Below are 13,173 nucleotides of genomic sequence, written 5' to 3'. Positions count from 1 at the left end.
TTTGAAGTGTAGTCAATGTTGCAATGTGGGAGACACGGTAGTCAATTTGAACGCAGAAAGCTGCCAGAAATAGCAACGTGATCATGACCAGATAATCTGTTTCTGTGACATTGATTGAGGTATTGGCCAGGGCAAGAGGGAGCACTCACAGTCTCTTCTTCAAAGTAGTACCATGGATTCTTTTACGCACACCTGAGAGGGAAGGCGGGACTTCAGTTTAATGTCTAATCCAAAAGATGGCACCTACGACAGTGCAGCACTCTTTCAGTATTGCGAGTGTCAGACTTGAATTTTTCTGCCCCAGTTCCTGGAGTGGGGCTTGATCCATCAATTTTCTGTGTCAGAGGTAAGAGTGCCAAGGACTGTGAGGCAAGACTGACACTCAGGACGTGGGTTGGGGTCGGGTTTGAGATTAAGATTTTTGCATCTCACTCAACTCGAACCCACCCATTTCTGAGGGTTAAAATTCACCCCTTTAGCCCTGACTAGTGTACAGTTGATACATTCACTTTGTTAATTGCAACAAAGACATTGGCTCCTTCTGTTACTCGGTAAAAATGACCATTTAACACACACCTGGGCAACTGGAAGTAGTATCCTATACTTAAGATGTCTTTTCAGTAAGACTGACAGCATTTGGCTCTGCTTGGTGCATGCTGGGTACATTCAGGTTATTAATTGTGACCAACGCATTGCCTACATTCTCTTACCTGGTGAAATCGGTCATTTCCATCATAATCATACACATCTGCTTGGCCAGCACAATGATGTCATTGCCGCTGTCATCCCACTTTGCCACCTCAGCATCCAGCTTGTTTTTCTCCTGGTGGAAACTCTCCACTTGCTCGGCAATCTTTGCCTTTTCCTCTTGGGGCAGCTGAGCCATGATGGCCTGCACCAGGGTGTGGTGGGGGGGAAAAATATATCACAAATAAAAATCAGCATTGATAGCTTTCAAATCTGTTCCAACTCATGCAAAGCCTGTATTCAAAATTTCTCCACCCGATACTGAGCTGCTCAAAAATCACCTTTGTGACGTCTTTCGACAAGATCCTGTCTGACCTTTCATGTGGATGTAAAAGATTCCTTGGCACTATTCAAAGAAGAACAAGGAGTTCTTTCCTGTGGCCAAAATCCATCTCTCAACCAATGTCAATAAAAATAGACTATTTGGTCATTTACCTCATGGTTGCTTGTTGGAGATCGCTGTGCACAGATTGCGTTTCCTATAATACAACTGTGACTACACATCAAAAAGCGCTTTGTTATCCGAAAAGTGCTTTGGGATGACCTGGGGTCATGAAGAGCACCATAATAATGCAACTTTTCTATCATTCTTTTACAATTCTGCCCTTGATATTAAGGGAAGATCTGTTGATGGCGGAAATGAGGAAATTACATTTCTGGCCTGTAAGTGTGAGCTGAGAAGGGTGGCTACCTGAAGCCTGAATGAAATAGTGGCAAAGAGTGGGGGAGAATTACTTTATTCCTGAGGATGTGGAGCAAAAATCATCTCACGGGCATTGTTGAATCTGTCCAGCAGCATGTAAATTCATCCATAAACGGAGACACCGGATCCAAAAATTCCCTTTCCTCTCCAGCTAAGTTGACACCAAATGAAGGATGAGAAACCTTTACAGAGAAAACACAAATCTATAGGCTGGATTTTACAGAGGGTCGGGTGGGGTGGCGGTGGGCGGCAATGCGCCTTTAAATTTGTAGCTGTGACCAATTCCCTGTTCACGACCATACCCCTCTGTCACATGATGCCCTGGCATAGACTCCGATTGGGAATGGAGCCCCCACCTTCGCACCACTAATTGGCCGCATTCCTGACTGGCGCCTGTCATTTGGCCATCTGTTGTTTGATTCAGCAAGCCAAGACAGTGGGATGGGAGCATGTGGACCACTCACTTTCCATTCCATCTACCTCACCCTGCCAAATACCGAAATAATTCAGCCCATATCCCCTTTGTAAAACTCATATACCTGCCTGAAATGACAATGTGTTTATATTCACATCATATAACCTGGAGGCCATTAATATCACAAAAGGATTTGTTAAAATATTTGGTCTGTTTTCCTAGTCCGACCTTCCTCCACTTTTTGTGATATTAATGGCCTCCAGATTATATGATGTGAAAATAAACACAATGACCTGTCCCCCGCACTCCCCCTCACCCCCAAATCACTATGAAAGAACTATGGTCTTAATCAGTAAGGCATGTATTCAACTTATTTCTTCATGCCCACTGCATCTCTCTGACCTCATTATCTACTGGCCTCCCAGCTCATTCCCAGTTTGTCTTGATTTATGTACTCTTGTTTCCTTCTTCAGCCTCTGGACTAAGTAACTGCTCACCCTTGATGTTTGCAGTCTCCATCTCAACTATCCTTGTCCTCTGTGTTCAGAATTTGCTAACCTCCTACCCACCTAAACATCTCTCTCTACGTATACATATCTATTCTTTCCCTTTGGAAATTCAACTCATCCGGGTGGCCCATGCACATCTTCCTGGCTTGTAAATATATTGCTGTTCTTCCACCATTGCTGGATCAGAATCCAGGAACTCCCTCCATAACAGCACTTCACCTTCACTACATGGACTGCAGCGGTTCAAGAAGGTGGCTCAAGGGCAATGAGAGATGCGCAACAAATACTATCTTGCCAGCAATACCCACTTCCCATAAACAAATATGAAAAAAAAACTCCTGTTATTTTGATGCAGTTTCCACTAGAAACCTGACCATCTAGCTTATTTTCCTAGCGCCTATGCTAACTCACAGTGGAAAATGTACCTTCTTCTGGAGCACTTTTAAAAATTGCCATCTGTACCCTCTACCTTAAAAAGAACACTGCCCTCAACACCTCCAGTGATATGCTCCATGATTGTGACAATGGTGCACGATAGCTCTTCTTCCTCCTCAATATTTCTGCAGCCTTTCATCTAGTCTTCCAGTGCCTGTTTCCAACTTGGAGGAGCTGCCCCCACATCCTTGGCTCCTCCTTTTCTTTGTGGCATGATCTGCGGAGTCAGCTTCCACATGTACATGAAGACTTGATCTTCACCTTTCCAGCTCTTCACTGCTAATAATTGGGAAGGCTAAACTCATGGTTTTGGCCCTTGCCACCAACTCCATATTGTTGCCAGCTCCATCCCCTTCACCCTCCACTGCCTTAGGTTGAACCAAACTGATTGCTTCAACAGCATCCTATTTGATCCAAAGCTGAGTTTTTAATCCAACATCTTCTCTGTGCTTGACTCTTAACTGCTTCTAAAATGGCCTAGCAAGCCATTCAATTGCAGGTAGATCACCCCTTCTCAAGGACAATTAGAGATAGACAATAAATGCTGGCTTTTCCAGCGAGGCTCACATCCCAAGAACAATTAATAATAATAAAAAAGAAAGAATGCACAAGTCCGCCTCTGGAATACCACCTGTCACTGATCTTACCTCAATTAATCTGCTTCGTAAATCCTCATCTATGCCTTTGTTACCTCCAATCTAGTCTATGCTCCCTTGGTTGGCCTCCAATCCTTCATCTCTCTAAACTTCTTCTCACCTAAAACTCTGTTATCCTATCCTATTCTATGTCATACTTGTTCATCTTGTACTGTTGTTCCTGTTAAGCTACATTGGCTCCCTGTGTCCCGATGCAAATTTAAAATCCTCATCCTTGTATTTCATTCATACTGTGGATGTGCCCAGCTCTAAGTCTTTCATCTCTTATAACTCAGTATCCCCTCAAACGTTCTTGCGACTCCAGACAATTTTTGCATCCTCCCCTTGTCTTCTCTCAATATTAGCAGCCTAGCTCTTCAGCCACTTAGTTCTCCACATGTTGGAATTCCCTTCCTAAACCTCTAAACCCCTCAGTGCCTTGGACATTTCCCCATGTTAAAGGAGAAAGTCATCATTGACTTATATATGTTGGGCAAAACCTGCTTTGATCTGAATGTACCTGAAGGTGAAAGAGACAACATGTTCCCTTTGTATTGCATTGCTTCTCCCACACTGACCTCAGTAACAATCACTTGGAGTTTTCTACCTTAGGTCATATAAAGATGTGTGAGCCCAGGATTAATACCGCACAAAATGCATCTATAAATTACCATTTAAAGCAGAGGTGACAATATGTTATATGGCAACAAGTTCGATTATCCAAAACACTACAAGTGACTATAATCTTATGCCCTATAAAAAGTGTATGAGGCTGACAAAGGATTTACAATATGCAGCTTACAGCCTGCAGGCGATCAAAACCAGGACTTTAACTAACAAATTGTGATAGTTTATGTAAGACTTAAAGACGGGTCTATGGTGTACTTGAACCTAGAAATCAGTGCTGGCAGCTTGACATTCTTTTGCTAGATATTTTAATGATGGTATTAATTCATTTATTTTAAATGGGTTAACGCCTGCTAAAACCGCAGACAAGGAATGTCATATGAAGGTGTTAGCCTTCATCCATTAATATTGCAAATCCCAGGCTTCGGAGCTTTCTACAGCAGATGTGAAGATAACTATTATGGGATTCACTGAAACCCAATACTTAATTATTCAAAGTCACAGTCACCCATCATGCCATTCCTCATTGATCTACATTGGCTCCTAAAACCCAGATGTCTCATAAATTTATAATTCTCATCTTTATGTTCACATTTCTGCATTGCCTTAACCCTCCTCATCTCCAGCCTTATTCAATCGCACAATGCCCACCCCACACCCACTGCCTCCTTCCAAGCAGCATTGCCAACAGTGCAGGATTGTTCTGGAGTCTCCAGAAATTAGAAATTACTTTCCTGGAAATTTTTCCAGGTCCCCTCTGGAAAAGCAAATTGACCATGTTTTTAATGTTCTGGGCTCTTTGGGCAGTGCAATTGGAGGAAGAAAATCGGGTGATGAAATTGTCGAACTAGCTTGATTGGCACCCTATGTGCCACCAGCGAACCTTGCCAGCATCTACAAGATACACTGCAGAAACTCACCAAGCCTCCTTAGACAGCACCTTCCAAACCCACGACATTTACCACCTAGAAGACAAGGACAGCAGATGCACGGGAACTCAATTACCTGCAAGTTCCCCTCCGAGTCACACTCCATCCTGACTTGAAACTATATCCAATATCCGGAACTCCCTTCCTAACAGCACCGTGGGTGTTCCTACACCACATGAGCTTCTGCGGTTCAAGAATGCGCTCACCAGCACCTTCTCAAGCCAATTAGGGATGGGCAATAAAGGTTCGCCTTGCCAGCAATGCTCACATCCCCCAAATGAATTTTAAAAAAGAGTTGGAAACTCTACCTCTGAACACAGCTCTGGGACTTCAGCTTCATGTATCCCTCCTTATAGCCCAATGTGCTTTAAACCACCTTTCTCCCACTCTCTGGAATGTCCTTTCTAAATCATCTGCCTCTCCAACTCCCTCTCCACCTGTAAAAACCCTTCTTAAAATCCACTACTTTGACCAAATTTATTCCCCTTCCTTATATCGCCTGTCGATCACCGTCCAATTTTGTTATGCCACCATGAAGGACCTTGGAACGTTTCTCCATATTAAAGGCATTTTTATAAATGTATACTGCTAATGCATTTATTTCCACACTGTATAATTTACATTTGTTCAGCCTTTGAGACAACATTCATCATTGCTGATTCTTGCTCCATATATTTAGCATAATAAACGATACCAAACATGCCGGCTCCTGCAGAGGAGCTGGGATTACAGCATTAAATTAAATGAGACACATCTCTTGCATCTGACCTCACTTCTACTTTTCCTTTCTTACTTGAACAGTCTACTTTATTATTTGTTTCACTGAACACACTGGTGGTTTCTTTCATGCAAATCTTCTCCAATGCAAATGGCAGGCTGCCACTCATGGCTGGGTAACCCGATTGAATAAGTATCATGTCAAACAGTTCGGAAAAATCCTGGGTACATAATAGAAACTGACCTTCTGGCCCATTATGTTTATGCCATTAATGATAGCCATGAGATAACCCGTCAGATCTTACTCGCCTGCTCATTCTTCGTAGTATTCAAAGGGCAGGATTTTACGTTCGATGGGCTGGCGGGTGTGCGCCTGACCTGATTGGGTGTAAAATCACGCGCAATGACATCGGGCGAGCATCCCGACATCATCGCATACTCTCGCGATCTTTTGGTCGGCAGATGCGCGCGAGAGTTGGCAGCGCGTCCGCCGACAATTAAGAGGCCTATCAACGCCCTTAAGCAATTAATTAATTTGTACTTTTCGCTACTTACAGCTGGTGAGTGGGCGATTAGGCCAGGCGGCCTTTGAATTTTTTACGAAGCCTCATCTATGGGCGCGATGAGGTTTCCAACGGTGGGTAAAAAGCACAAAAAAAATTTTCCACTTCATTTTAAACCTGTCCCTCTTCATGTGACTGAGTGGGGACATGTTTATATAATGTATTAAATCTTTATTTTCCTTTGTCCAAATCTTCAGCTCCCTGAGGCAGCATTCGGGGCCTGATTGCAGGCGGCAGTCCGTTTCGTGGCCAATCCCGGGCCCGCCCACCGTGCCCGCCTGTCCAATATTTCTCTTTGTGAACCAACGCTCAACAGTCCCCACCACTTACATTCTTCCAGTTTATCCCAACAGCCACCTGTATTGGTCTTGAACAGTTGCTATTGTGTGGCTAGTTAGTGGTACTCTCACCTCTGTTCAGGTCCCACTTCAAAGGTTTGAATACACATTCCGAGTGCAGTCCTGAGGGAGTGCTGCACTGTTGTGGGTGCCATCTTTTGGACGAGACTTTAAACCAAGCCACGTGTGCCCCCTCAGGTGAATGCAAAGGATCCCATGGCACTGTGTTGAAGAATTGGATAGGTATAGGCAAATAAATGAAAATCATCGTGGATTTGTTAAGGGCAAGTCATGTTTGATTAACCTCATCGAGTTTGTTGATGAAGTAAAGGGCAGTTGATGTGTACAGGGATTTGCAAAAGATGTTTTACAAAGTACCACAGAATAGGTTTATCAGAAAACAGAAACCCAAGAGGTTAAAGGGATAGTAGCAGCGTGGGTATGAAATTGGCTAAGGGACAGAAAGCTGAGAGCAATGGTGAATATTTTTCAGTTTGGATGGATGTATACCGTGGTGTTCCTCAGGGGTCAGTATTTGGGCCACTGCGCTTTTTGATGTATGTATTAAGGATCTCGACTTGAGAGCACGTGGGATAACTTCAAAATTTGCTGATGACATGAAATTCAGAAGTGCCGTAAACAATGAGGAGGATTGAGTACAGGAGGACATTGACAAAGTGTGAAATGGCGAGATATGGAAGATGAAATTTAATGCAGAGAAGTCTAAATTGACACATTTTGACAGCAAGAATGAGAAACAATATGAACTACATATGTTAGATAGGATTACATAGGATATATGGCACAGACAGTGGCCGTTGGACCCAATGTTCCATTCGAGCCTCCTCCCATTTTTTCTCATCTAAATCTACCATGGGAAATATTTTTTTATTACTCAAATATGGTGTGTGAGCTTCACGGGCTGGGCCAGCATTTATTGCCCATCCCTAGTGGCCCTTGAGAAGGTGGTGGTGAGCTGACTTCTTGAACCGCTGCAGTCCATGTGGTGTAGTTACATTCATAGTGCTGGTAGGAAGGGAGTTCCAGGATGTTGACCCAGCAACAGTGAAGAACGGTGATATATTTCCAAGTCAGGAGGGTGATTGACTTGGAGGGGAACTTTCAAGCGGTGGTGTTCCCATCTATCTGCTGCCCTTGTCCTTCTAGGTGGCAGTGGTCGTGGTTTTCGAAGGTGCTGTCGAAGGAGCCTTGATGAATTCCTGCAGTGCATTTTGTAGATGGTACACACTGCTGCTACTGTGCGTCGGTGGTGGAGGGAGTGAATGTTTGTGGATATGGTGCCAATCAAGTGGGCTGCTTTGTCCTGGACGGTGTCAAGCTTCTTGAGTGTTGTGGAAGCTGCACACATCCAGGCAATTGGGGAGTATTCCATCACACTCCTGACTTATGCGTTGTACATGGTGGACAGGCTTTGGGGAGTCAGGTGGTGAGTTACTTATCCTACGATTCCTAGCCTCTGACCTGCGCTTGTAACCACAGTGTTTATATGGCCAGTCCAATTCAGTTTCTGGTCCATGATAGCCCCCAGGATGTTGATTGTGAGGGATTCAGTGATGGTAATGCCATTGAACATCAAGGGGCAATGGTTGGATTCCCTGTTGTTTGAGATGGTCATTGTCTGGCACTTGTGTGGCACGAATGTTACTTGCCACTTATCAGCCCAAGCCTGGATATTGTCCCCAGGATATTTGGATGTGGACTGCTACAGTATCTGAGGAGTTGCGAATGGTGCTGGACATTGTGCAATCATCAGTGAACATCCCCACTGCTGACCTTATGATGGAACGAAGGTCATTGATGAAACAGTTTAAGATGGTTCATCTGAGGACACTACCCCAAGGAACCCCTGCAATGATGCCCTGGAGCTGAGATGACTGACCTCCGACAATCACAACCATCTTCCTTTGTGCTAGTTATGACTCTAACCAGTGGAGAGCTTTCCTCCTGATTCCCATTGACTCCAGTTTTGCTAGGGCTCCTTGATGCCACACTCAGTGAAATGCGGCCTTGATGTCAAGGTCAGTCACTCTCACCTCACCTCGGGAGTTCAGCTCTTTTGTCCATGTTTGAACCAACCAAGGCTCTAATGAGGTCAGGAGCTGAGTGGCCTTGATGGAACCCAAACTGGGCATCAGTAGGCAAGTGCCTCTTGATAGCATTGTTAATTACTATTGTCTATTACTTTACGGATGATTGACAGTAGACTGATGGGGCAGTAATTGGCCAGGTTGGATTTGTCCTGCTTTCTGTGTACAGGATATACGTGGGCAATTTTCCACATAGCTGGGTAGATGCCAGTGCTGTAGCTGTACTGGAACAACTTGGCTAGGGGCGTGGCAAGTTCTGGAGCACAGGTCCTCAGTCCTATTGCCAGAACATTGTCAGGGCCTATACCTTTTGCACTATCCAGTGCCTTCAGCCATTTCTTGATAACACATAGAGTGAATCAAATTGTCTGAAGACTGGCATCTGTGATGCTGGGGACCTCAGGAGGAGGCCGAGATGGGTCATTCACTTAGCACTTGTGGCTGAAGATTGTAGTAAATGCTTTAGCCTTATCTTTTGCACTGATGTGCTAGGCTCCTCCATCATTGAGGATGGGGATATTTGTGGAGCCTCCTCCTCCGGTGAGTTGTTTCACGACTGGATGTGCAGAACTGCAGAGCTTAGATCCAATCTGTTGGTTGTGGGATCACTTAGCTCTACCTGTCACTTGCTGCTTATGCTGTTTGGCACGCAAGTAGTCCTGTGTTATAGCTTAACCAGGTTGACACCTCATTTTTAGGTATGCCTGGTGCTGCTCCTGGCATGCCCTCCTGCACTCTTCATTGAACCAGGGTTGATCCCTTGGCTTCATGGTAATGGTAGAATGGGGGATATGCTGGGCCGTGAGATTACAGATTGTGTTCGAGTGCAATTCTGCTGCTACTGATAGCTCACAGTGCCTCATGGATGCCTAGTCTTGAGTTGCTAGATATGTTCAAAATCTATCCCATTTAGCACACAACACCATGGGGGGTATCCTCAATGTGAAGGTGGGACTTTGTCTCCACAATGACTGTGCGGTGTTCACTCCTACCGATACTGTCATGGACAGATGCATCTGTGGCAGGCAGGTTGTTGAGGATGAAAATGTTTTTCCCTCACCACCTCCCGCAGACCCAGTCTAGCAGCTATGTCATTTAGGAGTCAGCCAGCTCGGTCAGTAGTGGTGCTACTGAGCCACCCTTGGTGATGGACATTGAAGTCCCCCACCCAGAGTATATTCTGCACCCTTGCCACCCTCAACACTTCCTCCAAGTGGTGTTCAACATGAAGGGGCACTGATTCATCAGCTGAGGGAGGGTGGTACGTGGTAATCAGCAGGAGGTTTCCTTGCCATGTTTGACCTGATGTCATGAGACTTCATGGGGTCTGGACTCGATGTTGAGGGCTCCTACGGCAACACCCTCCCAACTGTATACCACTGTGCCGCCACCTCTGCTGGGACAGGACATACCCAGGGATGGTGATGGTGGTGTCTGGGACATAAGAACATCAGAGGCATTATCTGTAAGATATGATTCCATGAGTATGACTATGTCAGGCTGTTGCTTGACTAGTCTGTGAGACAGCTCTCCCAATTTTGGCACTAGCCCCCACATGTTAGTAAGGAGGGCTTTACAGGGTTGACAGGGCTGAGATTGCCGTTGTCATTTCCGGCACCCAGATTGATGGCCAAAGGGTTTCATTCCCTTTTTGTGACTTGGTAGCAGTTTGATGTGATTGAGTGGCATACTGGGCCATTTCAAAGTCAACCAGATTGCTGTGGGTCTGGAGTCACATGTAAGCCAGGCCAGGAAAGGATGACAGATTTTCTTCCTTAGAGGGCATTAGTGAACCAGATGGGTTTTTTGTAACAATTGTTCCATGGTCATCATTAGACTTTTAATTGCAAATTTTTATTGAATTCAAATTCCACCATCTGCCATGGCAGGGTTTGAACCCAGATTCCCAGATCATTTCCCTGGGTCTCTAGATTACTCATCCAGCGATAAGACCACTACGCCATCGCCTCCCCTTAAGGCAGAATTTTATGTTCCCCCGCCAGCAGGTTATAGGCGAGGGGTGGCTGAACCCACTCCATCAAGACCTTTCATAATTCTGAATCAAAATGCTACAAATTAAAAGGGGGTGCAGGAACAGAGACACTGGGCTTTGGATGTACACAAATCTTTGATAGTGGCAGGACAAGTTGAGAAAGCTACAAAAGAACAGATGGGATCCTTGGATTTACATATAAAGGAATAGAATGCCAAAGAGAGGAAGTTATGTTAAACATTTATAAAACGCTTGGTCGGCCTCTGCTGGGGTATTATGTTTAATTCTGGGCGCTATGTTTTAGGAAGGACATCAAAGGCCTTAGAGAGGATCCAGGTGAGGTTTAGTAGAATGGTAACAGGGATAGGGGACTTCAAATATGTTGGAGAGACTTAAGAAAGTTTTCCATTTGAGCAAAGAAAGTGAAGAGGAGATTTGATAGAGTTTATTAAAACCATTCATGATTTTAAATGAGTATGTAAGAATAAATTGTTTCAGGTATCAGAAAGGTTGGTAACAAGGGGAAACAGGTTTAAGGTGATTGGCAAAAGGTACAGAGGTGACATGATAAAACATTTTTCCACACAGCAAGTCGGTATGACCTGGAATGCACTTCCTGAAAGGGTGGTGGAAGCAGATTCAACAGAGACATTCAAAAGAGAATTGGGAAAATACTTGAAGGGAAAAAAACAATACGGGACTAAATGGATAGCTCCATTAAAGATCTGGGGCAGGGATTTGAGTTCGGCGTGCGGGCACAATTAGCAGGCCTGGGAGCGGCCGGGGAACAGGCCGCTGCTCGCAATCGGCCCTCAGCCGTGATTTCAAACTGGCTGCCCAATTAACGGCCAGCCAGCGTAAAGCACGCGCTGATATGATCAGCGCTGTCGGGATGAGGGGGGCGGGATGAGGGTGAGCATTGAAGTCAGCGCGGGTGCGGGGGAGCACTCACAGAAAGCTCCCTGAACGCAGGGAGCTGCCTCGGGGAGCCGAAGGCTTCAAAAGTATCAAATGAGTTTTTTAAATCCGGAAAAAAAATGTCCACGGCACACAAGTAGTCACCTGAGCATAAACATGATAAAAATTCTGTGCATTTGCTTTTTTTTTATAATTTAATGACGGAAACCTCCACCCAGCCTTGGATGAGGTTTCCTGAAAAAGGCAAAGGCCGCCTGGCCAATTCACCCACCCACCAACTGTAGCATTGGACGGGCAGTGAAAAATCCCAGTTAATTGCTCCGTTAATAGCCCTCTTAATTATTGGCGGGCACGCTTCTGAGTTTAGCGCGCGCCCACCGATGGAAATATCGCGCATGTGCGCAATGACATCAGGACACTTGCTCGACGTCATCATGCGCTTTTTATACTTGAGCACACGGCCACCCGCTCAGTGAAAAATTCTGGCACTAGTATACGCAGGATGGGTCAAATGGCCTCGTTCTGTGCTGCATCATTCTAAGATTCTATGAAGAGCAATGCAGTTCTCTCCAGCATTCTGGCCAATATTTATCCCTCAATCAACGTTGCTACAAAACAGATGATATTTGTGGGAAGATGCTGCACCCCAATTGGCTGCCACATTTACTGCGTTAAAAATGCTAATTACATTTGAAAAGTACTTCACTTTCTGGAAGATGCTTTAATTGTCTGAGGTCATGAAAGGCACTGTATTAATGCAAGGCTTTTCTTTCATTTTTAAAATAGATGTCAATTACAAAGACATTGCTGCTGCTGGGCAGTTCAAGAAGTCACCTTCTATCCTGCCCCCATCCACTGCCATCCCCCCTCGTAAACTATTGTGTTGAATTATTAAATGATAATTTCAGAAAGACAATCACAAATGTGGCGGCAGCTGTTCCACAGCTTTGAATTTGACTAAGGTCTTTTTGTAGGTAGTTCTGAAAGACATCACCTTATGGACTTATCAAGAAAAATACTTTTGCTTTCAGCCAAAGAGGATTTTTAAAAAACATAATTGCAATATAAAACTGCTGGGGTCTTTTTTCCTGGGTCTAAATGTATTTTTTTATGTTTCACAAGCACTTAACAGTGGCTTTTGATTCAAAGGTGCTTATGTGTGTCATGATGTTTTCTGCTGGCCCATGGAGCTTGATAGCTGGTTTGACATCAGTAGTGGGGGAAGAGCTAGAGCCTATTATTAGGGAAGTCATAACAGGTCACTTAGAAAATCATAGTATGTCTAGGCAGTGTCAACACAGAAAGGGAGATCATGTTTGACGAATTTGTCAATTCTTTGAGGTTTTAAGTCGCAGGGTTGATAAAGGGAACCAGTAGACGTAGCATATTTGGATTTTCAAAAAGCATTTGATAAGGTGCCAAACAAGAGGTTCTTACACAAAATTAGGGCTCATGGAATTGGGAGGAATATATTAGCATGGATTGATGATTGGTTATGGACAAAAACAGAGAGTAGGAATAAACAGGACATTTTTG

The 13,173-nt window shown here is 44.5% G+C and overlaps 1 protein-coding gene across 1 annotated transcript in view; it reads right to left on the bottom strand.

The window, feature by feature from the left end:
• Nucleotides 1-13,173, bottom strand: part of ctnna2 (catenin (cadherin-associated protein), alpha 2) — a 1,502,658-nt gene that overhangs the window by 192,809 nt on the left and 1,296,676 nt on the right. The window contains exon 15 of the mRNA XM_078554361.1: nt 711-892. Within this exon, the coding sequence (XP_078410487.1) occupies nt 711-892 (182 nt within the window). The remainder of the gene's footprint in view (nt 1-710; nt 893-13,173) is intronic.

This window comes from Cetorhinus maximus, chromosome 1, assembly GCF_964194155.1.
Source record: "Cetorhinus maximus chromosome 1, sCetMax3.hap1.1, whole genome shotgun sequence".
NCBI classification, from domain to species: domain Eukaryota; kingdom Metazoa; phylum Chordata; class Chondrichthyes; order Lamniformes; family Cetorhinidae; genus Cetorhinus; species Cetorhinus maximus.
The sequence above is the reverse complement of the archived record's forward strand: the minus strand, read 5'-3'. Positions and strand labels throughout refer to the sequence as shown.